This window comes from Argiope bruennichi, chromosome 9 (assembly GCF_947563725.1).
Source record: "Argiope bruennichi chromosome 9, qqArgBrue1.1, whole genome shotgun sequence".
Taxonomy (NCBI): Eukaryota; Metazoa; Arthropoda; class Arachnida; order Araneae; family Araneidae; genus Argiope; species Argiope bruennichi.
Genome location: NC_079159.1, coordinates 90,420,956 through 90,447,982, shown reverse-complemented (window position 1 = coordinate 90,447,982; position 27,027 = coordinate 90,420,956). Strand labels below are relative to the sequence as shown.

Here is a 27,027-nt window from a genome sequence, read left to right as displayed (position 1 = left end):
TTAAAGGAAGAAGAAATCTGTGAACTTTCTTGGTTATCATTGGAGTTGTATATTCCTACTTATAATTTTAAAATTACACAAAAATTAAATTCATTAAAGTTTTCGAATAATGTAATGGGTCTAAAAAAGCTGTAAACTGCAGTATTGCTTCCAAAAGTCTGGTCACATTATATGGAATTAGGTTTTGAATGTTCCATAACAGTAATTTACATCTATTGAAAAATAACTTTTAAACAAAAGACAAGCAAACTTTTCAAAAGGCAAAATAACTTACCTTACAATTCCATAAAGAATTCCTTTCAAAGTATGCCTTTCAACTGGGAAGAAATGCCTAAAATAAACAAAATCTTAAGATTTAATTTATCATTCATTAACATATAAGGTGCATATCATTCATTAACATATAAGGTGCATAGACAAATTTTGACTTAAAAAATAAAATACTTTATAGTGCTTTTTAAAGCACCAGAAAAAAAAAATTATAAACTAATCTTAACATAGCATTTTTAATTACTGAATGTGATTTTAAGTTGTGCATTAATTAAGTAAGTGACTAATTTTATAAATATAAACATAAAATGCCTACAGCAACTGCTGAATAATTTCCATTAACATTAGAACAAATCTATTTAAAATGTTTCTTCATACAAGTTTCATTTGGAAAATCTTATTAAAGGACTGCCATTCATATCATTCATATCTGAAATGATTTAATTAAACTATAATTGGCAGTATAAAGGAAAAAAATATTTATACCATTACTTCATTAACATTCCTATTCCTAAAAAAAAGGGGGGGGGGAGCAAACAAATTCAGAATACAGAAAGCCTATTAATTCTATTAAATATGTAAATGAAAGGTTGTTTCTTTTCAAACTTTGCTTATTTTTATCTCACTAATATCATTTTATCTCACTAATATCATTTCCAGATAGATTTCCAATAAATTTTATTAATAGAGAAATGTTTCTGGCTTGTCAAATAAGTGCTTTAGCTTTATATTCAATTTTAGGAATTTCCTTTTCTAAGAGAAATTTCTTTATCCACAAAGAGATCAAGAAATCAGAGCCCAACTTTCTTCATGTCATTGGCAACTATTTCTTTTGGATATTTCTTTTCCAATATTTTGAACAAGTTGATGTTGCTAACATTTTAGATTCTTCAGCAATCCTTACAGAATGGATTCCACCAGACTACTTTATGTGGTGAATGAATATATATTGTAAACCATATGAAATTTTTCATTCAAATTTCCTACCTCAATATTTTAATTAATGATAAATCATCTTTCAACAGATACTTGTTCACGAAAAAAAACTGAAAATAATTTTCCAAACTCTCCAGTTTTTAAAAATTCATGGCCTACAAATAAAGTATTAAAAAAATCATCTAATCTCATTCTCCTGACATTAAAATTAAAACTCTCAAAATTAATTAAGATGATTTTACCAAGAAATCTATTAAATACGTGAGAAATTTTTTTTATCCTTTCTGAAGAAAATGCTACATATTCTTTTTTCTTTTTTCAACACTTACTTGTTGTCTGTTAAAACAACCAATTACTAATGCATAATTTACTAGAAATCATCACTCTGGATTCTAATCTTTTAACAACAAACTACTAACAATCACGCTTGAAAAGCACATAACTTTAGTGGAAATTTTTATTGTGGAATCAGAGAAAATTACATTGGCATATGCAATTTACTGAAAAAATAAATTCAAATGAGAAATTTTCTTTTCAAACAATTTCAGATTTACTAGTTTACAATATCAGTTGCATAAAAAGTCAAAAGAGAATTATCACTCTGATTTGAAGAAATAGCTTAATAAGCTCAGTAATGCATGAGAAACATGCGGAAAATTTGCAGAAAACCTCAGTAAAACCTGTGGAAAATTTGTTTCTTGAGGACTTCAATGCATACTCCTTAATAAAAGTGTTATCATTTTTCCCTCTAATCTAAAAAAAATTAGGGACCTGTGGCAAGGTTATGATTATTTAGATTTTTATTTTCAAAATCCTTAACATAAGCATTTTGTGCTTCAAATACAGTAAATATAAAGCAAGCATTTTATAAGTTTTTTGGCTAGCCAATTGAATTCAAAATTTGTGACCTAGCTACTATTTATATATATATATATATATATATATATATATATATATATATATATATATATATTACCAAATTTTATTTATCTAAATTGTTGCTTTTTTATTGTTGTTATACTGCTTACACTCATGCAGATAAACAAGCTGACAGCTTCTCAACTTGTTGATTGATCTGGTTGAAAATTTTATATGGATTTATACTTTAGATACTAAAACAGTACATCAAATTTTAACAATGGAAATCTTTGCGTTTTGAAGTTATCATGTTCACTTTTACTGGCACAAACAGACAAAAATAAATCTTTGAAATAGATTCCAATGAAAATTGGATTCAAACTTGCAAATTTATTACTAAGGAATTCTAGCTCAAAGTACTTTTGAGTTATCATGTTCACTGTCAGACAAAGGTTTAAATCAAAAGGCTGTTCAAAGGCGGAGGTTTAAATCATTAAAATTAGGTAAGAACTTGAACTCAAATTTTAAAGTAATTACAATTCAATCTCTTTAAAAAAAATTTTATGGGAGAAATTAAAAAAATGAAATTAATTTGCATTAATTTATTTCTGGTATGCTTTGGCAAGAGTAACGAATGATCTACCTTTATAGTACCATGAACAATTTGCTTTTTCTTTATTTTTGAATTAAAATACACATTTTTCAGCATATTGTTAAAAAGTTATAAACTTCTGCACAAAAATGACTTGATATAAAAATACATAAATAATTCACTCATGGCAATTAACGAACTGATGTTGAAATATAACTAGCAAATGCTTTACAAATAAGTAATAATCATGTGCAAAAAAGCAATGATTAACTGAAGTTACGGTTAAAAACTAAAGTGGTTTCCCATTCACATTAAAAATTATTCCTAAATAGAAAGACCTACCCACCCACCTATCTAAACAAGCAAAAGGAGGTGAAAGAAGAGTAAAAAAAAAAAAAAGTATATATTTTCCCCCATATTGTCAGTATTTTTCTAAACTCAGATAAAACCTTTTCCACTGACCCCCAGATTCACTGAGATATGTTTCAAGCATTGAAAGATCAGGCTATATATATATATATATATATATATATATATATATATATATATATATATATATATATATATATATATATATATATATATATATATATATGTATATATATATATATATATATATATATATATATATATATAAATAAATATAAATAGAGTCATATAATTGTGGAGATCTAGTGTGGTGAAATAGTTTTTTCCCATCAGAAAGAAGGGGAAAAAATAATAATAATAGCCCCTTTTAAGGCCCTCAGATAAGAAAAGGAGGGGGAGGAAAAACCTAGTTTTTTAATGACTTTTAATGAAGTTACACACCCTGACATAGCAACTTACTATCCTCAATAAACTTTATATGAAAAGTACAAATAATATAATTTTACAAAGTTTTAAAATTGATCTGATTTTTGAATATAACAAAAATTATACTTATACTGCATATATAATATACATTATAACCAATATATATTTAAAAATCCTTTCATTTATATATAGTTAATTTAAAATAAACCTGAGAAGTAATGAAAAAAAATTTATATAAGCAATTTTATAAATAATTAATAAATAAAAGCTCAATATTTAAAAGGCTGAAAATAAAAAATCTAAAAATATTTACATATTATAAATCTTAAAAGAATTTAAAATATTTTACCATGCATCTCCATATGCTATATCCATTTCTTTTTCAAATAAGGGATCCAAGACTTCTATTAATAGCTGTCTTGCTTCTGACATATGAGCATCAATTTCCTATAAGTAATTCAACAATTTTTAAAAGCAACTAAAATTTTTATGAACTGCGCCTTTTATATATTTAAAAAAGTAACAATAATGTACTAATGGCAAGAATTTGATTAAATAGTTTATCAATTATCAATAATTTTTTAACAACAATAACCACTTAGGAAATCTTAACACCCATTAACTGAGGAAAATACTGCAATGTTTCTTCCAAAAGAAAGAAAAAAAAAAAGGGAGGGAAGGGCATCATTCACTTTATATTTTGATATTTTTATACCAATTTAGAGTATATATAATATCACATAAAAATAAAATATCTGACTTTTTCCCAGATTCTTATTATATTATTTTCATATAAATATTTGGACAATAAAGAATTTATGCTTTTTTTTAGTGTAAGAACCTGAATCAGCTACGTCTTACCAAATCGTATGCTATTGAAAATATCATTGATTGCAACCAGCAAACCAGTACAATCACAGCTTGCTATATATATATATATATATATGATTTTTTAATCAGAAGGCAGTTTCGAAGACACTGAAGAGACTTACGATTTTTTGACATCATTTTATTTCATTCTGGAGAGGCATGCATTATGTACAAGCAGGAGCGACGAGCACACACACAACACAAAGCGAAAAAGAAAAATGAGGGAAAGCTGATGAACATCACTTTAATTATTATGTAAACATAATAATTTTTAAAAGCAGAAGGCAGGTTCAACGATAGAGAAGACATTTTGCATTTTTAAATTTGTTTGATTTCTTTAATCCATTCCGGGCAGGCATAATTTATTTACAAGAGGTGACGCGGACAAGGCATGTTCGTTCACAGCAACAAATTAAGCAAGAAGAGAGGTAAAAGAGGGGGGAACAAATTATCCCTGTCTTATATAACATGAGATCTCGATATGGATTTCTGATACATGTTGATTTTGATAGGAATTTCTGACATGTTTCGACCTTGACAAGGCAAACAGAGGGATCCTTTAGAAGAATCTGTTTACATCAGCGATTCTCTATCCCTTTACTTGGCATGTGGGAAACGCTGATGCAATCATTTTTAGAAAGATTCAGTTGAATTAATTAAAATTAGAGTTTAAAATATCATTACATTGCTGGTTGCAGAAACGCTGATGCAATCATTTTTAGAAAGCTTCAGTTGAATTAATTAAAATTAGAGTTTAAAATATCATTACATTGCTGGTTGCAGAGTGCATGCTATGATAAAATGTAAATTCCACTTGAACTAATTCTTTCAACTGCCTTACACACAATGCTATAGCCTTATATCCTGAATTAAATATTCTATCTTCAATTAGGCTCCCTGAAATGCAAGATATATTACTAAAAGATACTGATAACAGTGTCTATATAAATTTTCTTAGAACATAGTTCTTCCCATCTATTAAACAAAATTTTTTTAAATTTATTTATTTTTACTTTTGAGAAATCTTTTTTAAGCAATTTTCAAATGGATGATGATAAAAAATTATCTTTCTGAGTAGGATCTTATTTTGAAAGCTTAAATAATAGAAACTGCTGTGAATTTGATGGTGACTATTTCATCCTCTAAGTTTAGTTTCTACAAACTAATCAGTTTCGGAAACATCAAGTTAATTAGTTAGTTAAGTATCTAATTCAATAATAGGATATGTATTTGAAGCTATATCAGACGCTACAGATGTTATATTTTTCTTGACAATATATATTTAGATAGTACCAGACATTGATAAAGACATTTTGTTCTCAAGAAAACTTCTATGTGTGATTTTGATGAAGAGAATATCCTTTCAAATTCCCACTAGAATAAGAATGTAAAAATAAGTATTTTTCTTCAGTTATACTTTGAATGCTGCCATGTATTTCTTCAGAACAACAGAAATGAATAAGAAAGCCATGACAAGCAACTTTTGAGTGACCAATGTACTGGCTCAGAAAATATCTGAGGTTTTGGATTGTAAAATCTTACAGAGAAGATTCTAAATATCAGCGATAATAACACAAATGAAGTATAAGACAGCTAAAGGTCAAAATAAGACATTTGATTTTTTAAATTCTGCTGTTCTTTTTAATGTCTATTGTTCACATATGAAACCTGTCTTAACCATTTATTTTATAACAAATGTTGTCAGTTCTCAACACTGAACAACATAATCAATTATAATTTCTTCAGAGAAGTTATAAGGGTGATAAAAAAGAAAATAGGTTTAGTATATAGAGAATTTAATTTAACAATTTGTTGAGAATGTTTAAGGGAAGGTCACTTCCACTAATAAACAGCTTTTCTTCATTACTGCCATACCAACTTTCTTTTTTCGTTATAAAAAGGTGAAATGCATGAAAAGTTCCTTTTTCATTTGTTACTTTAATGATAAGGTAGAAATAGACTTATGGTTTTGAAGGTGACATATCCTCCAACATTGGCTACCCAGTCATCAGTAGCATTTCTTATGGATATGTTAGATATAATGTAGTATCAATAAATTATTGAAAAATAGATATTTCTGATATATAATTATATAACATATATAATTTTAATTAATTTAATTTTATTATAATTAATAATAACAAAAAAATCTTTAGTTATTGAATTCTAAATAAGCTTAAATTATGTAAAACAAGCTTCCCCCCACCCAAATATATTAAGCAACACTAGAGATTCATGCCCACCTAGACCGACTTTTAACCACCAATCATATCTCAGAACTGTTTGTCAAATTTACTCACAAAAAATGCAGTACAAAAATATATGCACATTGATGGAATGCTTAAGAATGAAACAATGTGTTTCCTTCCAGTTAGGTCTCCCCATTAATCCTGTTTACCAACATGTCTATCAGAATTGAACAATAATTTTAATAAGTAAAAAAAAAAAAAAAAAAAATTCATTTACAGTTACAAAATGAAATCTCTGCATCAAAATAAGAAAAATTCTTTAATGATATCAAAATTGTATTGACTTTTAGCTCAGCAAATATAATAAAAAACATCGCTAGCAAGCTGATTCAATGCTTAATGTATAAAATAGAGAGAAAAAAAAAGTAGAAAATCAATCCTTATCAATTTTTTTCTTTATTGCATAGAAAGAAAAATGCTTTAGAGATATAAATTTCAAAAAAGATAGTATGAATGAAAATTTTTAAGGTGAAAAGTTTCATACACATCAAACTGTATAAAAAATATTGCTCTTCTCTTTTTGAAAAAAATTACAAGAGGCATGTGTACCTATAATGTATCAAACAAATTAATTTCTCATGTTTAATATTATTTTTAAATTATACAGCATTTTGTTGAATGTATGAGAAACTTTGAGCAAATTATAATAATATAAGAATTATTATAATACATAAAATAAAATATTCAAAGAAAATATTAGCAATAATGTTCATTTTATGTCATCCGTAAAATCCATTCATATGAAGGATTTAATAATCTGAGTTCATAATGTTTAAAAACAAACAACAAAAAAATGTTTTACAGAAATAATAACAATAATGACCAATACTTCATAATTCAACAAAAAGATATCTAAGAAGAGGGGGGAAAAATTATTATAAATTACTTAGTTAAAATAAAAATATTATTTTGGAATTATAACAATGGGTATATATTTTACATCCAGTTTTGAATATAAATAACCAAAATTAATAGTTTCACTTTCGTAAATGTGGTATGATTCATTTGATGCTTTAAGGAAGAAAAGTTCAGAGGGGAATAGCTCCATATATATCTTTTTAAATAAAAGAACCCATTAAAGCTTAAAATCATAACAGTAACAGGAGCTAGCTTTAGTTAGTCTACCTTTTTCCATAGTACACAAAACTATTTTAGCTAATTATGTCTATAACTTGAAATTCTGAAAATAAACAAACAAAAACTTTCGACGAAAATATATATTCATACATATATGCAATAAATTAGATGTGATGGTTAATGTTTCTCTTCCATAGTCTGTTTCAGAACATCAATAAAAGCTTAATTTAGCTTAGCTGTCAAAGATGTTTTATTCTACTTATGAAAAAAATACTAGCAAATTAGCAAGTTTGATAGAAATCACCAATTTATAAAAATATTTCCAGTTTTATAAATTTCCTTGATTTCCCGTGACCTCCCAGAATTCCCTGCCAATTTTCAGTTTTCCCCGTCAGCTGGTCACCATGAATAACTATGAGAATTTTATAGATGTTGGAGGGTATAGGATGATATAATCACAAACTGTCCACTAAAGTTTTTTTTTCCCTACACCCATATAATACTGATAAAAAATTTTAATCATAGCATCAATTGTTACAGAAAATGGCAATCACCAGCTTCATGCCTTCTTAGCATCAGCAATTACCATGATGGCAGAAAAACTTGCACATGGAAAGTCTTTAACCAAATTTAAACACCCAAGCTTAAGAAAATATATTTTCTCTGATGCTTGGCTAACCAACTACTTAGATGGTTACAAGCAGAACTGATCAGTAAAAACCATAGTGCACCACCTACTTCAAAGATAAAAATGTATAACCAATAGTTGATTTTTGAAATGTCATAAAGCAGCAAGTTAAGAGAGGAAGAACAACTTCTCATAGATAGCTTCTTCACTTGCCATAGGAAAAGGGAAAATAGAAAGCAAAATAAAGATATTGGAGGGTAAAGTGGAAAGAAGACAACCTAAAGAAGATGGGCTTCTGTGAGATGGAAAAAATGAAAAATGATAATACTAAATAAAATTTAAAAATACTAACCAATTCACACTTTTTATGAATTGCCCCGTACTTCTGTTCCAGAGATTTCTGTTCAACCAAAACCTTGGAATGGTCCTAAAAAAAAAAAAAAAAAAAAAAAAAAACATTTTACTATACCTGTAGTAGTAAAACCTTCAATATCTGAGCTGATTGAGACTATAATCCTTTTGCTTAGTTCAAATATCAGTTAATAAAAGCTAAATTAAAATCATGGATGGTTTATTTTTATAATTCATCATGAGCAATATTTCTTTCACCATTCAATAAAGTTTTTGAAACTGCTCTTTTAAAATTATAGAAGTTTGTAAATGTTACCACAAATTAATATTTGTGCATATTTTTTTATTATTAATTATTAGATTTCTTATATGATTTTTTGAAATATCAGTTAGTTGTGCGGTGTATAAGTATGTTGTATGTATGTATGTAACACTTTTCGAATCCTGTCGGCTTTTTATTTATGTAACATTATTTTATGTGAAGCATGATGCAGTTTGAAGAGAGTGAAGATACTTTTTAGATTTTTAAATTCTTTTTAATCCACCGGGAAAGCATAATTATTTACAAGCAGAGACGCGGACAAAACGTCCGCCACAGAGCAGTACAAAAGCCGGAGTGGGGAAAAAAGGACCGAAATAAATTATCCCTCGCCTTATATACCCTTAGATTTTGATAGGGAAAATATTTCTTCACAGTGCCAATATATTAATAAGATTCTGATAGGGATATCTGACGCATGTCGATCACATGTAAGGGAAACACAGGGATCTTTTAAGAAAGAATGTGCTTACTGGACATTTTTACCACTTCACGCTGCGCGTGTGAAAATATCGGCGTTTAGCTGACTAAGCAATTTTATGAAGCTTCTCTTGAATTAATTAAGTAGAGAAAGTGGAATTGGATCACGAAATAAGAGAATATTTTTAGAATGAAGTTACTATGAGCTAAATTAAGATAAAATCTTGGAAATTAATTAAATTGAAATTAAGAGTTTAAAATATCATTACATGTATATGTAATGACATTTTTAAATTTAATTTAAATCTTAATCAATTTTCTAATTTTTATCTTAATTTAGCTCCCATTAACATCGGTCTAAAATGTTCTTTTATTTCCTGATCCAGTTCCCATTTTTTTAAATTTAATTAATTCTACACATGTTCTAGAAAACTGATGACTTGTATTTCCTACACGAGAGAAGGGAAAAAAATTCCAACATTCATTTACAGGTACCTAAGATTCCCATTCCTAAATCAACATGTGTCAAAGAAATCCCTATCAAAATCTCATAGTAAAATCACTGAGGGGAAAATTTTCGGCTTCTTTTCTCTTTTGTCATTATATAGACTGATGCAGCTTTTGTGATTGTTTCTTGCACAAATTATGTCTTCTGGGATGAAATAAATCAAAGTTAAAATTTTGACCATGCAACTGCTAAAACATTTTTATATTTCTTTTAATATTGTGCATAAGTTTTGAACACTATACTTCATAAAAGATAGTTTTATTTTTAAACTCACAGTATTTTAAATAATAGATTGAAAAGAATATCTGTAATTGTATTATCATTTAAATATGCAACCCAAAATAAAATCAAGAATACACAATATAAATCTTTAATTCCCATAAGGATTAATGGTATTATTGGTGAATTTTTCATTTGTTGGGTCAGGAACATATGTTAGAGAAATATAACTTTTAAAATTCTTGATATTAAAAACTATTGACCTTGATTAAATCTTGAAAAAATATTTAATTAATTTTTTACATGCACTGCTGATTTCAGCATTTTTTCATGCTCCAAGTGAAGCTATAAAAATCCCTAATGCTTACAACATTCTTTTGAAGATACCTAAGATTCCCTTTCCTAAGTTGATATGTGGCAAAGAAATCTTAACCAAATTATCATATTAAAATCATTGAAGTGAAAAATTTCTGTCTCTTTACTCTTATATTCATGATATAGATTGATGCATTTCTTCCTTGCATATAATATGCCTTCCATGATGAAACAAATTGGAGTTAAAATTCTAAAAGTCTCTTCTTCTCGGCCAAGCATCAGCTAAAACATGATTATATATAAGAGAATTCACAAACCACAAAGGCTACAAATTTTCTTTGTTTCCACAGCAATTTTAAGAGAATGCTCAAAAGAATATTTCCTTCTGCTCAATAATGCAAAACTTTCAATGCACTAAAAATAAGAATGAAAGTAACAGAGGGAAGATGAAAAATTAAATCATAAGAAAAGTACAGGGGAAAGGTTTTCAAATGATGTTGCTTATAATGTGAAACATTATAAAATATGACAATTCATTCTACAATCATTTCATAAGAAAATATAAAAATAAAGAAAAATCATAGTACTAATATATAAAAATAGAAATACATTAATTAATTAATTCAACAAGATAAAAATAGCTAAATTTGATTAAAAATGGCTAATAATAATGGATAAAGCAACAGACTTACTGGAACATATGTAGGATTGGGTAGATTCTTTGGTAGATTTTCTGGAAAAAGAAGAGGCAGGAAAAGTCAATACAATAAAGAAATAATTGAATATTATAAAACATGATTATAATAATGGTGAAAATGCAACAATATCTTCTCTTAAATCATGATCTTCAAAACATTATATATACTTCAGAGGAACATTATCATTCATTGCATTATGTAAATGAATATGCTGAGATTTAGCATTCAAATTACTGCCTGCAGAAATGAAATATTGGTCAGAGATGGCTTAGAATATTTATTTGAAAAGTAAGAGGTATACAAACAGTCCATGCCAACAGAATACATAAAGGTACCAATTTTTATTGATGATAAAGGTATCAGTTTGGGTAGATAGACATAGGTATGAATTATTCCTACTTTGGAAAGCACATATTCTCTTGACTCTAGGATAATGAAAATCTTGTTATTGCAAATAAGGAAGGGACTCTAGTCAGATAAATGGTGAAGAATAACAATAGAATTTAATGAATATATTTTCTCAGAGATATGACAACACATTTGGGCGAATAACTGAGGCTAAAGTAGAAGAAAAAGAAAGCTACGGCTAGCATTAAAATTAGTCTTCCTTCGAGCTTTGAATCATTGTCTCAGATCAATACAGAAAAATCAAATAAGTCTTTCCTTTGCACATTTGTGCTATATTCAAGATAAGATTATTATTGCTGACTTTAAAATATTTGAACTGTCAAGAATATTTTTTATTCCCATTCTTTATTGACATTTTGAGGGGAAAAGAACTAAAAGATATAACAAACAAGTATCCAAACATAAACAAGCAGATGGAAAATTCTTTCAGATAATTAAGTATGAATTCCTTTCTAAGTGATTGCATGTAAAAATTTCTTTCTACTTTATAAAAATTTCTTTTTTACCGATCAACCTCTATCACACACACAACACACAAAAGGTGATCAGCAAAATCCTTTTAAGAATGACTTAAGTTTCAAAACAGCATCTGGTATAGCAAAAAAAGTAATATGTGCCTACAATAAAGTGACTATGCTGAATTTATTGAAACAGGTTACGTTGCCCCTAGTCCCATTAATAATAAAAAATAGCAGTTTTTTTAAATGTTTTTTTCCCAAACTACATATTTATGAGTTATGCAAATATTAAATATTTAAACCATTGATTAAAATTGATTGGAGAATTGATTAACCATTGATTAAAAATAATTTAAAATGTGTAAGAAATACAAAAAAAAAAAAAAAAATAACTTTAAATATATACAAAATAGAAAAAAAAAGAATGAATCAATAACACCTTAAGATACACACCATTAATTACTAAATCAGACTTCAGAGTATTCAATAAAGACATCTTGTCATGCACAACTATATCGCAGACCATTGCCTTGTTTGCCAAATTTTTGTCATTGGTGAGTAAAATCACTTTCTCTTTAGGCACTAAAAAAAGTTTAATATAAAAATATTATAAATCTTATGGCTTTTCACAATAAAAAAATATTTTTCTACATGTAGTCACAGCCTAAGTGATACTCAAAAACAGTAGTTTACAAATTAATAACATTCAGTATTAAATAATTAACTATGCTCTTTTCATGATAATCTATTAGTATCACTTTTAAAAAACAGCAATACAAGGAATCCCTGAATTTATGGGCCAAACTTTAAGAGTAAATAAAATACATAAAGAAACATGTTTTGTATTGCAACAAGGGGTTGGAAATGAAAGATGTATGCAGACAAACAAGAGCTAAGGCAATGAAAAAAATGCTCTTTACTTACATAATATTACAGTAATTGCTCAAATGTTTTACTACCAACATCGATACAGGCCTGGTAGCACCTAGTAAGCAACTGACACACTTTTCCTAAGATACCAGGTGTTTCATAAACTGTTACAGCAACGACTGAAAGTTTTGCAATAAGGTCCTCATCAGAATCAATAGGAATCTCGTAGACAAGTGCCTTTAAGTGTTTCCATAAGAAAAAATCAATACTTGATCAATCTGTTGAACTTGCTGGCCAAGTGATTGGTCCACCTTGTCCAATCCATTAAGGGCCAAAGGTGGCATTGAGGTAATTACACACATTATTGCAGGAATGAGATGGAGCCTCACAATGCTGAAACCACATGGTATTTTGAACAACAACTGGAGCACTGTCAGGCAATTCTGGTAAAACCTCTTTCAGAAAGATTAGAATATTCTGCCTGTAAGCTGATTTGGGAGCAAGTATGGGCCAATAAGGAAATCGTTCACAATGCCCGCCCACACATTAACAGAGAACTACTCCTGGAAAGCCTGTGGCCATGTAGCATATGGATTAGAGGTAGCCCACACATGGGAATAGTGCAAGTTAAAAATTCTGTCTCGCATAAAGGTGGCCCCATCTGTGAAAAGAACATTTGGAAAGAAATTCAGTGTTAATGTACTCTGCTGTAAAAATTAATGACAGAAATCTATACACCAAGGATAGTCAGCTGCCTTCAGTGCTTGCATTCTCTGCAAGTTGTATGGAAACAGTCTTTCCTCGTACAACATTTTCCAAACAGCACTTTTACCCATGCCTGTAGTTTGTGCAATTCATCTTGTGCAAGTGCTTGGATTATCTTCACCCTCTCTCAGAATATGTTCTTCCATTTCTGGATCTGGGACATGTTTCCAGCAACCCGCATCCAGTCTATTGACACAAAATGAACCTCTCTCACAAAGTTGGAAGTATAAACGTGGAACAATTTTTTGATCAGACATTGTTTGATTGGGGAAGTGTTCATGGTACAACCTCAATGCCTTTCTTCCATTACAATTCACAACCCCATGCATAAAATGCAAGTCTGTTTTCTTAGAGAAGGTAAATTGCTCCATCGCACAAAAATAAAAGGTAAGAATTGTTTCTAACAGCAAAGATGCTAATTGAAATCTAATTCTCTTACAGTAAAGAATCGTTTGCAACTTGTGTAATGCCATTCAAACTCAATAAAATTGTTTTGCAGACAATTTGATAGCACATACTAAATAAACTTCTGCTATTCAGTATTTTTCTTCTCAAAAATCCATCTTTTTTTAAAGCTATGTCACTAAACGTTTTTATCATCTGCTCTAAAAATTTTATGAAGAATTTTATGAATTTTAAAAGAGCTCTTTTCATTTCCTTAATATTTCTTGTTTTTCTACCTGCACTTTTCCTTTCTGTATCTGTTGCTATACAAAAAATGCTTCTTTATATGTACTTTACTAACCCTTAAAATTTGACACATGAATTCATAGACACCCTGTATAAGATAAGAAATAATTTTAAAACTGTATAATTATTCAGAAATATAATAAGTTTAGGTATTTTTTTTAATTTTATTTATAAAAGGATTGATTACTTCTTTCTTGTAGCTTTAAGCAACATTCCAACAGTTGATCATCATTATTTCTACTAAAATCTTTCCGGCAGTTCTTTGCCTGAAAAATAATAAATGTAAACAAATATGATTTAAACTTCATATTTTAGCATGGCTTAAATACAGATAAATCATTAAATATAATACTAAATTAAAGCAAATCTTACAACATTGCATGATTAAACCAATATTTAACAGATTTATTCTTCTTGATATCAAACATCAAAGCTTTAATAAGGATGTAGAAATGAGATAAACTATTATAAAAATTAAATAAATAAATATTTTAATAAATTTATTTTTTCTTCATCTCTAAAAATATATTATCAATTCAGTAATAAAGTAAAGTTTCAAAATATTTATTAGTATTGTTTCTTTTTTTTTTTTTCACTAAAAGTTTATAATCACTCATTATTTTAATAGAAAATTCCTTCAACAAATGCTAACAAAGATGAATTATGAAGATGAATTATATGAATTAAGAAAAAGTAACTATAAATAAGTTTTAATCCAAATTTTATTCATATTAATTTTAAAATTTTATTCACATTTATTAAAAATTTAAGATAATTATTAGTATCATAATTTGAATACTCATGTCAGAATAATGTGGTAAAACTTATGTCCTAAGTAAGATGATATTCTTATCGATAAACACATAATATGAACTAACAGGAGAAAACTAATAATTTCATCCAAATTAAAATTTTATACAAATTAGAAAGAAAGGACTAGATTCCAAACTTTCTACACATTATTTCTCAGCATTTTAATCTTTTTCAATACGTACAGAAATTTTTCTATGCAAAATTGATGGACATAAAATGATAACATGAAGATCAAAATTGCTAAAGGAAAAAATTCTTATATCAGCCTATTATAAGTAATAAGTATAAAAGTTTTGCAATAAAAATAAAGATATTTTTGATTTTAAAGATGTAGGAAAAAATTACCTCATCTGGATGTTGGAAATGAAATCGTGGATGTTTGGCTTTTAGTAATGTATTCAAGTAACGTATAGCCTCTCCTGAAGATTTCATAACATCATAAGTCTAAGTAATAAATAAATAAACATTTCTAAAAAATTCACAGTGCAAACATTACACAATTAAGTAACACATTTTTTTCAAGGTTTCAATCAACCAAAACATGTAGCTTTTCAACAATAGAATTTTACATGCACACAAAAGAAATATACACGACACAAATTTAGGAGAAAAAAAGGCTTAAGTAAAATATTGCTTAATACAAAGATTTACAAAAAAATATATATGTAAAACAATCAATTAAAAATAAAGCTTATCAAGTAAAAAACTAAAATTTTACAGTATAAAATTATTGTTATATCTTCCTGATTTATGCTTCAGAAAGCTGGAAAGTGATACAAAAATACAAAATCATGAATATATTTTAGACATAAATATTTTTAAAAGAAAACTTTTGAAAAATCCTTATGATGGAATAGAGTTGGATGAATATCAAAAGGGAAGTATATGCAAGAGCTTTATGTATATTGGTTTTATTAAATTTATAATATAATGGATAGGCCATATTATTCATACCAGATAAGTGCATTAATATCAAAATCTTTCTTGCAGAACCAATGAGAATATGACATTGCTGCATTAAAACACTGTAAAATTTTCCTATTATTTGAGAATTTTAAAAGGAAAACCATAAATAATTTATTAAAAAAATTAATAAGAAAACAGCTAAAAGTGGTTAATTTTACAAAATATAATATACAATTGCAAATTACATATTTTACAATAATAATGAAAAAAGTAGAAAATTTTACCTTTCGTATCTTAATATCTTTAGAAACTCCAGCCTATATTTAAAACAATAAAAAAATATCAATGAACATTTTACAATATAAAATATTAACATAAAATAAAAAGCATAAAACAATTAAAATTTTTCTACCTTCGGCCTTGCTCCATTTTTCTTTAAACTATCAAGTTCTTGAAATACAACCCATGGTATGATAAAATGGGGAGGGCCACAACCTGAAATTAGAAATTTCAGGAGGATTTCTTACAAATAATTGAGAATTTTATAAGAAACTGTAGAATTTCAGAACAAATATTTTCTTAAATTTAATTATATGATAGAAATTTCAGAGAAAAAATAATAATTACCATTTACTGGAGTGTCCTTCATTTCTTTAATATATGAAAGTTCACTAATAAAGATATTAGTATCTACAACAATAAAGTGCCTCTCCATCTAAAAATATTAATTACATCATTTATTAACATGAAATAAATAACTAATACACATGATAATGTTAAATTTAAAGAACAGCTATGAATTTTTTTTTAGAATTTACCAAAGATCCTTGAAATGCAAATCCAAACATATCATCTATTCTGACTAAGTCACTGGAAGACATCTGAAAAGTAAAAACAATTACCCTAGTGCATAATACACTAGTTCAGACAAAAATGAATTGAAAAGAGAATAGTAAAATGTTTTGCAATAGGAGAGGAGAAAATTTTAATCTCATTTAAATAAACCAATTTAATTAGTCTAGCTTTCATTTTAACTTATGATAGTCTAGAAATTTTTCCCCCACGACTAAGCTTTTAAATATAAATTATGCCTCCCAGGAAGGAATAAAAGTGAAGTTTAAAGATTCTTCTCTCTCTCTATGGCCATGAAACTGCTCAAAAATATATGTTTTGCATTTTATAGTCAAAAGGATAATTTTCTGTGCTTAAAATGCCTTTTGCTGCCAATGTGCTTGTATATAAATTATGCCACTTGGGATGGAATAAAAGCGAAGTTTAAAAATTCATAATATAATGTTAGATATAAAAATATATAATGTAAAACATAATTTTTTAAGCAGAGCTTGGACCAAAAAGGAAAGACATTTTTGTAATTTTAAAACTTCGGTTTATTCCATTCTGGGAGGCATAATTTATGTACAAGAAGAGAGGACAAACTTACGTCTATTCGCAAGTGATACAAGAGCAGAGGAGACTGAAATATTTATATCCAGTGATTATATACAGCAAGATTCTGATAGGGATTTCTTTCACAAAGGAATTATAGGTATCTTTTAAAAGAATCTGCTATACTTGACAGATTTTTATCTCTTCACTCGGAGCATGAGAACCATTGATTTAAACATTTTTACAGAGCTCTTGTAGCATTGATTTTAAAAAAAGGTGGAATTAGATCAGGAAAAAGAGAACATTTTAGAATGAGGTTAATATGGGCTAAATTAAGATAAAAATTAAGAAATCAATTAAGTTTAAATTAGATTTTAAAATATCATTATATAGATAGATATACACTCATAGACAGAGGGAAAAAAAATATCATTGAGAAACCAAAAAAAAAAAAAAAAATTGTGATGAAAATAGAAAGGAAGTTATCATTATTAATTTTATATAAAATCATTGATACTGATTTCCTTCAATTACTAAAGAATAAAGTAACTAATAATCAAATAAAATTCTGAAAATCTTCAACTGTATTTTTCACATGTATACCAAGTTTTATTTTGTATGTTTTGTGGTTTATGATACTTATCTAAGTAAAAAGTATGAATTTTACTAAGAAGAATTAAAAGTAAAAATATTTGTACAACTCACATCAAGCATTTCAATATCATCAAATGAATCTTGATCACTGATTCTGGATGTTGATGCCCCAATATTTACTTCAGTAGGAGATACTTTAAGAGTCGATTCTTCACAATCAGAATTCATCTCACAATCCATTTCACTTATTTCACCATCAGATTCATACAATGACTTAGATTTACTGGTTGAAAGATCTTCACCTAAGGGCAAAAATAAATTCATTAATAAATATATATAAAAATTTTACATATTTATCATTCATATTGCTAATACAGAGAATAATTTCATTTCAATTTTAAATCAGGAAACAAAGTTATTCTGTGTTTTAAAAAATTTTTTGTAAAATTGATAACCCCTACACACACAAGAACATTTTATCTTGAATTTTTCATTTCACATTTAATGTTTTTTTGTAGTCTAATAAACATTGTGCATAATGTTATTTAACTAAAGTGCTATGCATTCTTGACATTATCATTTTGAACAATAGAACTATTTAAATTTCCAAGTTACTTTTTTAAATATAAACATTAAATTATTATTTTGCATATCCAAATTTAAGTTTTAAGTCAGGAATTTTAGTTGGTCAAATATTCGCCACACATATTTTTGCCTTTTTCTTAAATATTTAGTCAGAGCAGTTAGTCGTCAGGTTGAAAATGATTAATTTATAACATTCTTGATTTGAAGTAGTTTGGTATTTTAATTTTTTTTTTAAAATTACATTTGAATTTTTTTTGTTACTTTTTTTGCATTCCTCATCACAGCTATATATTTACATAGCTTAGGTAGAGCAATAAATAGGTCCTGCGGTTAAGAAATAAAACAAATATACTGAATTACATTCTTAACCTATTAACCAATGACTATCCAGCATCAGAATCTTTTACAACAGTGCCTGAATGTAGAATGACTTTCTACAACCAGATGTCATTAGAGAAGTTCATTAGGATGGCTTAAATGCCAACTAGCTTACAGGCTAATACTGAAAAAATGTTTATTGCATGTTTAAAATAAAAATAAATATAATTGAATGTTATTTACTAGCTAATTAGAACTAAAAATTATTTTAAAATAAAATAAATTCTTTAAAGAATTATACTTTGCTGTTGGAGAACTGTAGAAAAATATTTCATCTATCAAAACTGCAGAATGTATATCTAATTTACCTCAATTTATATACTGGGTATTCTTTGAAGCAAAATATATTAATAAGCAGAGTTCAAGCTCTTTCTGTAATGATTTTTCAAAATCGTCAAATTTTTAAAAATTATTAATTTATTCTATTATATCTAGCTACAAATACAATGAGATATTTTTAAACTTGAAGACAATTATCTATATTCTTTAAGAATCTGCAATCCTTGAAAAAAATTATGTTTTATTCTAAGTTGGGCTTTTTGAATTATGAAATGATCCTGAATAGAATAATATCTTGAAATATTGTCTTCTTACAATTTCTTCAACATCTATAAACAAAACATTTTTGTAACAGTCATCTAGATTACAAAAAGTTCATTCAAATTTAATTGCAATTTTAAAAACAATTTTTATCCATTAAATGGGAAATTTTCTACATTGTTTGATTTCAGAAGATACTGTCATATTGTTTCAAATATAAGTTCATTATACACTTCAGATGCTATCCTTTTTCGATCCAATTATAATATCTGCAAAGGACTATTTAAACATATTATTTGGAAAATATGATTATACAATGTATGAGTGGCAATTGTGGATCACAGTTAAAAGGTAAATTAATTTTTCTTTTTAATTATTTAAAAATTTTTAGCTTAACCATCAGAAAAAGTACAGAGGCACAGTAACAGTTTTTTAATAAATCTAGAACTTCTGAGAAAGAACACCATATTTTTCAGCAAAAAACCTTGTATGCAGCTCAAAGGAATGACAGTGTATGTGTGGGGGAGGATTTGGGAGCATTTACTTTTTTCAATAGATAACCAACATTTGAGAAGGGGGAAACTAAAAATACTCAAATGTTTTTTGTAGTTTTTCTTCTTTAAAGAGTATTTTAAAAATGATTTTATAAATGTAAGATTTAAAGCATTAAATTATTAATGCACTGAGTAGAAAATGAGAGATTATTGTGTGGAAGGAGGGAAGGGTATGAGATTTTACTTTCGATAACTATGGAATTTTTTGAGACAAGCTGAAGAAAACACAGCATTGTTCATCAGTTTAAAATTGTAACAGAACATACAAAACGACTGTGTCTTTTTCCATGGGAAAAAACAATTTCATTACAAAATTTCCAGGATCAAAAACTATGCCTCCTTTGAAGAAGGGGAGAAAGGTGATTAATATAAATTTGATTGCCTGCCTGTTTTCATCTTAACAATGAGTTGTTGTTTTTTTTTCGTACGTAAGAAAACTGAGAAAATTAGAAGAAAAATTGTGTCAAATTGTTGACGGACTGGGAGAAGGGGGATTAAAAACTCCAAAATTTAAAGAGGAACAGCTGGAAAATCAACAATACCCAGGGGTGTTTGTGGGACCCCAAAAAATCCCCGGAAACTTTTACGGACTTACTACCGACATTTTGGAGTTTCGAGAAGGGGGGGGAGAGAAATGAAAAATTACGATTATGAAGTATTGAATGACCTAATTATAAAAGTTCAATGAATTACTTTTTTTGCAAAATTAATAACCATTAATTTTGCAAAATTAAGACCTTTGAACCCAGGTCACGTGATCGCACATCTGGTCGAACGAAGTCTCTCCCTTTTTTTTTCTGCCGCACCTACTTGCCGAAAAGAATCCAGAAGAGAATGTCCGAGAACCGGGGGAATGAGTCATAACTCGCAATAAGGAAAGAACAAAAAAGAAGTTTTTTCCCCCTCTTCACGCATTATCACTGCCTTTGGAGAAAGAAAGGAAAAGTTTTCACTACACACACTGACCTTGCATTTTCTGCTTTCAAAGCAAACAAAATTACCCAGATCAAAATAAATAATTCATTATTATTCCTACTTCCTTTTGAACGACGATCCCCGGAATTTCCGGGTATCGAAGTTCAAAATTCCCGGAATTCCGGGGTTTCCCCGGAGCACAAACACCCCTGAATACCACTCGTCTTAAAAACTATACATTGTTATTGCCTAAATGCAGCACAAGGAAATTGTAAGGAGGCGAAGAAACACTTTAAAAACTCTTTCTATTCCAAAGAATGTGCCTCTTTCAAGAGAGATAAAAAAAATTTTAAGAAATAGGATTGTCTGCCTTCATATTGTTTATTTCAAATAAATGTTCTGAGAATGCTTTTACAGTTTCCTTTCTATACTTATAGACTGTAAGCATAGAAGGAAAACCATGTTAAATCAAAGAGATATTCAAATAAATTAATGCATTAAAAAAATAGAAATGATTAAATTTACGATACCATTCTATTCAAGGGATTCTAATCATAGCCAAATTTCAATGTTAGCATTATTCCATTAATGCTTCTTAGTAAAATTTGACAGTTTTTATTTTTTTTTTATTTTTTTTTTTAATGCCTTGGTCCAGCTTTCAGAATAATACAAAATTTATATTTAAAGTTTGAAGAATTGAATTTTTGATATAAATAAGCGATCTCCTAAAAGCAATTAGAATATCGAAATACATTTTAGAATAAACTGAACCACAACTGCACAAGAATAATATTCAAGCAAGTAAAGGAATAAAAATTAGTCTTCAGTTGTTGTTTTTTTACACATAAAGTAATTTTATATAAGATAAATAAATAAAATTTATACCTGAATTTGTATTCAGCACAGCAGATTTCCTTTTAATATTTTCATTAAGCTGACTCTGACTTGGCAATTTATACTGTTTGTCAACTTTACAGCCATCCAGTACATTAAGTTTTTCTTTTTCTGATCTTGCAGAAGGAAATTTATGATGTAAGCTTAAAGTCTCCTTTCCTTTTGTATCGCCTTTTTTGTCTGTCGAAGATAATAAAGGCTTGTTTTTATCAAGAGTCACACAACGCATTCCTCGACTAATGGGGTTACCTGGTTTTGCAGCAGTAGGTACCGAAATAACAAGAGACTCTTTTTTCTTAAATACAGGAGTAAACTTTTTTGATTTTGATAGAATTGTACTTTCTGACTTACTAATAGGAATCTTATTTTGTGACTTGACAGTAAAAGACACTTTTTTTGTAGCATCATCAGAATCTTTTCTTTGTAAAATAGTTCCTGCCAGGCTACCTGTTGCTGGGCTTACAGCCACATCTGATGCAGCAAGATTCGGCTTTTTTTTAGACCTTTTCTTTTTTTTCTTTGTCACTGAAGTTACTTTTTTATCTAAAATAACAGGTGCCACAATTGCAGTTGGTGGAGTGGGAAATTTAGAATGCAATGAAGGACTAGAGGGTGTATCGTTTTCTACTGATCTTTTCTGGCTTTCTCTCTTAGCATCTAATAAAAATGCTTTAATTTTTGATGAAAGATCTGGAGATTTAGCTTCAGTATGAGCAACAGTGTGTCCACTTGAGGCTTGTTTATTCAAAATATTTAAGCTCTTCATTTTCTGAAAACATACAAAAAAATTATTATTATTATAAAAAAACAATACTCATGTTACTTCTTAAAAACTTAAAAAATATAACAAAAGTGTTTTCAAAAATAATAAAACATTTGTTCATTTATGGATTTGTATTCAACAGAAATAGTAACTTCTTTATAAAACAAAAGACACTGAAACATCAATTCTTTTTTTTTTAAAGTAATTTTCTGTTAAGTAAGAAACAATATTTTGGACATAAATCAGACACGACACAGGCTTGGAATAAAAAAAAAAAAATTAAGGGCCAAGTTTCGTAAAATAATAAATTTTGCCAAGTAAAATAAGTATAAATAATTAAACAATAACATGAATATATTCATACAAAAAGTACTTGAGATAATAAAAATATTGCAGAATTATTACATTAAAAAACTATTGAATATAAGAATTCAATAACTTTCAACTCTAGTAATGCTAAAATTCTTATTTCCACAAAAATGTATCATGTCTGACATTTTTGTCAGACATGATACATTTTACTTGGTGTGAAATGCAATTTGGATGGTGTTTTGTGTCGTATGGCACTTTACAAGTTATATGTCAGTGATTTAAGCCGAGTGAGTGCCTCTTGTTTTTTCAGTAGCACCAACTAGGGCCAAGAGTACGACTTAGCTATTTCATGCATCATAATCGCTTGCACAATCCCTTTTAACAGGGGCGTACATTCGTATACCTCCCAGACAGAACACAGAAGAAGAACAAGCATGCCGAACCGAGACGCCCAGATTACAGGGAAGACATGCTACCCCTATGCCTGGACATCGACACAATTTGGATGGAAATGACAGAATAGGAATCGAGAAATTATGGAAGAAAATTTACAACAATTGTACAGCATAAAAACAATACAGAATCTATGAATATATTTTGGATGTTGCTATGTTAATATACCTATTTTTATATAGTTAAGTGTAATAAGTGTTTATATAATAAAGTGGAAAATTTCTTTAGTATACCATTCTCATCAGTATACAGTTTTTTGCTTTTAGTCTTGAATTATTCCTGCATTTTCATGTTTGAAAAAAAAAAAAAAAAACGATATTTAACAGGCAACAGTCTTTTTTGTTGAATTCATCTAGAAATCATTTCTATTCTACATTAATACAGCCATGCAATTGCCACGCTCTTGTAATAAAAACAGAATTTCTCTATTCTTTACAGAGCAGCAAACCCAAGGATGGGTTGGAAAGAAGTTTTGGCATGGAATAAACATATGCTGAAAACTTGCTGTACAGGTTGTGATAATGATGACAAAAATGAATAAATCACTCCACAATCTTTTTTTGAAAGCAATGAAAATTAGGATATGAATAAGAATATGAATTCAGTTCTTGATTATTAATTAGAATCTAAAATCAAACAGCATAAATATTAAAACTACCAGATTCTTTTTTTAAAAAATTACTATTTTAATGTGAATCAAACTTTTCTGAAAAGGAAAAAAACGAGAAAGACTATTGCAATAAAGATATATCATATTAACTATCAACAATAATGAACTGATGGAAAATATTGCAAACAGACTGAAATGCCACTGAATTAGGAATAGCAAGTTAATAATGAGTTGGGCTTCCTCTGGCCTTAATAATGGTTGCTACATGACAAGACACAGAAACACTCCACAGGAATGGCTAGCCAAATACTGGCTAACACTGCCCATAATTCACTAAAGGTTGAAGGTGTTGTGTGATGCACTTTCATACCTTTGTCCAAAACATCCCAAAGATGCACTCAATAGAATTTGTCTAGACTTCTAGGTGGCTAAACCATCAAAGAGAAATTACAGGACTGCTCATCGAACCAGGCAATAGCCAACCAGGATTTGTGAGAAGTGTAGTTGTCTTGCTGGAATACTCCATTTCATGTGAATGGCATTACAATATAAATGGATGGAGGTGATTGTCCAACAATTCTATGCACTCAATCACAATGAGGGAGGTTGGTACAAAATATCAAAAATCCCAAACATTGCAAAGAGAAAACATTGTAGATCATGATTGAGCAATCCCAACTTTTTACACTTCCAACCTGGCATGCAGGATCAATGGCTTCACAAGCCTAAAATCATGTTAAACCTGAGGCTGATGACCATTAGCATTAAGTAATCAGAATCAAGACTCATTATCCCATGCTACTCATTTCCAGTCCTTCAGAGTCAATTCTCTTTGTTCTCCTGCCAGGCTAGACATGCAGCCAGAAGGTATGCAATGAGCAATGATACTCTCATAGGTCCAAGGCTCCTGAAGACCATATAGTGAAGCAAGTGTTGTATCGTCTGTTTACTGGTTATACAACCATCACCCTAACTTAGTTGGGTTGTAATTTGAACTAACGCTTTGCTTTGCACCCACTATACTTGTTCTAAGGCTAATAGTCCTTTGCAATTTGCTTAATTGATAGTTTTTTCTTTCCTTACCGACCATGCACTCTTAGCATACTCTTGACCTGTTGATTTTTAAAATCCTAGTTCTCTGATGATTTTGGAAATTGAATGGACTATGCATTGAGCGCTTACTATTTATCTGCAATGAAAGATATCTAAAGCAGAAATTTTACCCATGCTGGTGATTAAAAAGATTAACAAGAACCACAGAACAAACAATGTATGCAGTTGCCAAATATGTGACATGGTGGTACTCAATTTGCATAACAATGTCTATCCCTAATTCAACAGCACTTCAAAGCAACTACTAAAGATAATTGTATTTTACTATTTTTCATTCTGTGTAAAAAAAAGGGGGGGGGGAGAATTACATACAAACGATTATTTATATAGGATTATTGTAAATATTATTCAATGTTTATTGGTTATTATAAATTAATATATTGTGAAAATAATTTATAATTATAAAGTAAAATAAAGTTATTCATACTGTTCGATATTATAAGAATGAAAAAAAATTGATTAGGAAATCTTATTATAAGATAAAATATCTAATAAAAATTATGCTATATTGAATGGTTAAAATAAATAGTTAATTAAATTTTATTTTAAAAACTAATAGGCAATTGATTTTATTCACTGTTTCATGCAATCCATTGAATGGTGCACTTAAAGTACTTTTTTTGAAAAAATTAACTGCATCTATTTATACATAACAACTAGCATAAAGGGAAAATATAGTTACCTTGATTTTATTACTTCCAGGAGGGTCCAATTTTGGACATTCCCAAGTAGAAGATCCAGTATAAATATTAAAATAATATACTCGATCTGGAAAATTCTTAGACACTTTCACTATCCATCCATCTGGAAGACTGCCTTTTGTAGCTGTATCATCCATATTTTTCCTTCATTCAAATAAATTACCTAAAAGGTTAAAAAAAAAAAAAAAAAAACCTTTTAGTTATATAAATGACTGTTTGTTTGTTTTACTTTGAAACTTTTTTTTAAATCCTCAATTAAAAGAAACTTAAAAGGAACAAAAGTCAAGTAATCATATATAAAACAAAATTATATTTCTCCCTTAGTTTAAAAGAACATAAAAAATGTTGCTATTAGTAATCCTAAGTACCATAACTTCATGACACAATATTTCTCATTAGCTATACAGAGTTAAGATTGCAGTGCTTGACTAACATTTTCTGGTTGTCGCATTAACTCAACAGTAACTGTAACAGCACAGTATATGTTTGTTGATAACTGTTGATTAGCTGATGAAAAAGACAAAAACTTCATAGAGTAGAGTGTTATGTTTCAAACATGTTTGATGGCTGTTAAACTGGCCTAAAAGAAACATTTGGTGAAAATCATTGCTGCTATATTAATGAAAAGGTACCAAAGAAAAAATATATAAATATTTCTAAATAAATGAAACTTTAAATAAATGTTTTTTGATAAATAAATAAATAAATATTGTGACCATTAACTTGATATGCGTACAACAATATTAACAATATAATCCAAAAGTTTTAAGAATCAAAGAATTAATCAGGATTTATTTAACAAAAATGAATACTGAATTTGCAGATAATGTCAAAAACTCTATTTATCTTATCAGAAGAGTTATTTATGGTATTACTAAAATTCTTGGATTTTTTTTATTTAAGGTGCAGAAAAAAAACAATGTACATTTAAAAGATAATGACAAAAAAATTAATGGCACAGTAAAATTGAGAAGTAAGAAATAAAATATCATACTAGAAAAAATATCAAATGTAATAACAATTTAATTAACTTTATTTGGTTTGTGGAGCATAATTTAATTAATAAAAAAGAAAATATTGCAATACTCTAATACTAAACAATCATTCTTACTTAATCGAAAATAAATTTTTAAAGAAGGTGTAAATTAAGAAGGTGAGATATGTTTGTTTGCTTTATTTTTCGAGTTATAAGAATAATGATAATTCTATTACAA

The 27,027-nt window shown here is 28.0% G+C and overlaps 1 protein-coding gene across 1 annotated transcript in view; it reads right to left on the bottom strand.

Moving 5' to 3' along the window:
• The window catches only part of LOC129984312 (transcriptional protein SWT1-like), a 40,691-nt gene that overhangs the window by 10,591 nt on the left and 3,073 nt on the right, over positions 1-27,027 (bottom strand). The window contains exons 2-15 of the mRNA XM_056094173.1: positions 25,795-25,976; positions 21,853-22,630; positions 18,107-18,297; positions 16,834-16,896; positions 16,643-16,730; positions 16,428-16,510; positions 16,300-16,332; positions 15,455-15,553; positions 14,484-14,562; positions 12,425-12,553; positions 11,100-11,140; positions 8,628-8,702; positions 3,801-3,898; positions 275-331 (exon numbers count right to left, since the gene is read on the bottom strand). Of these exons, the coding sequence (XP_055950148.1) occupies positions 275-331; positions 3,801-3,898; positions 8,628-8,702; positions 11,100-11,140; positions 12,425-12,553; positions 14,484-14,562; positions 15,455-15,553; positions 16,300-16,332; positions 16,428-16,510; positions 16,643-16,730; positions 16,834-16,896; positions 18,107-18,297; positions 21,853-22,630; positions 25,795-25,950 (1,970 nt within the window). The 5' untranslated portion in view covers positions 25,951-25,976. The remainder of the gene's footprint in view (positions 1-274; positions 332-3,800; positions 3,899-8,627; positions 8,703-11,099; positions 11,141-12,424; positions 12,554-14,483; positions 14,563-15,454; positions 15,554-16,299; positions 16,333-16,427; positions 16,511-16,642; positions 16,731-16,833; positions 16,897-18,106; positions 18,298-21,852; positions 22,631-25,794; positions 25,977-27,027) is intronic.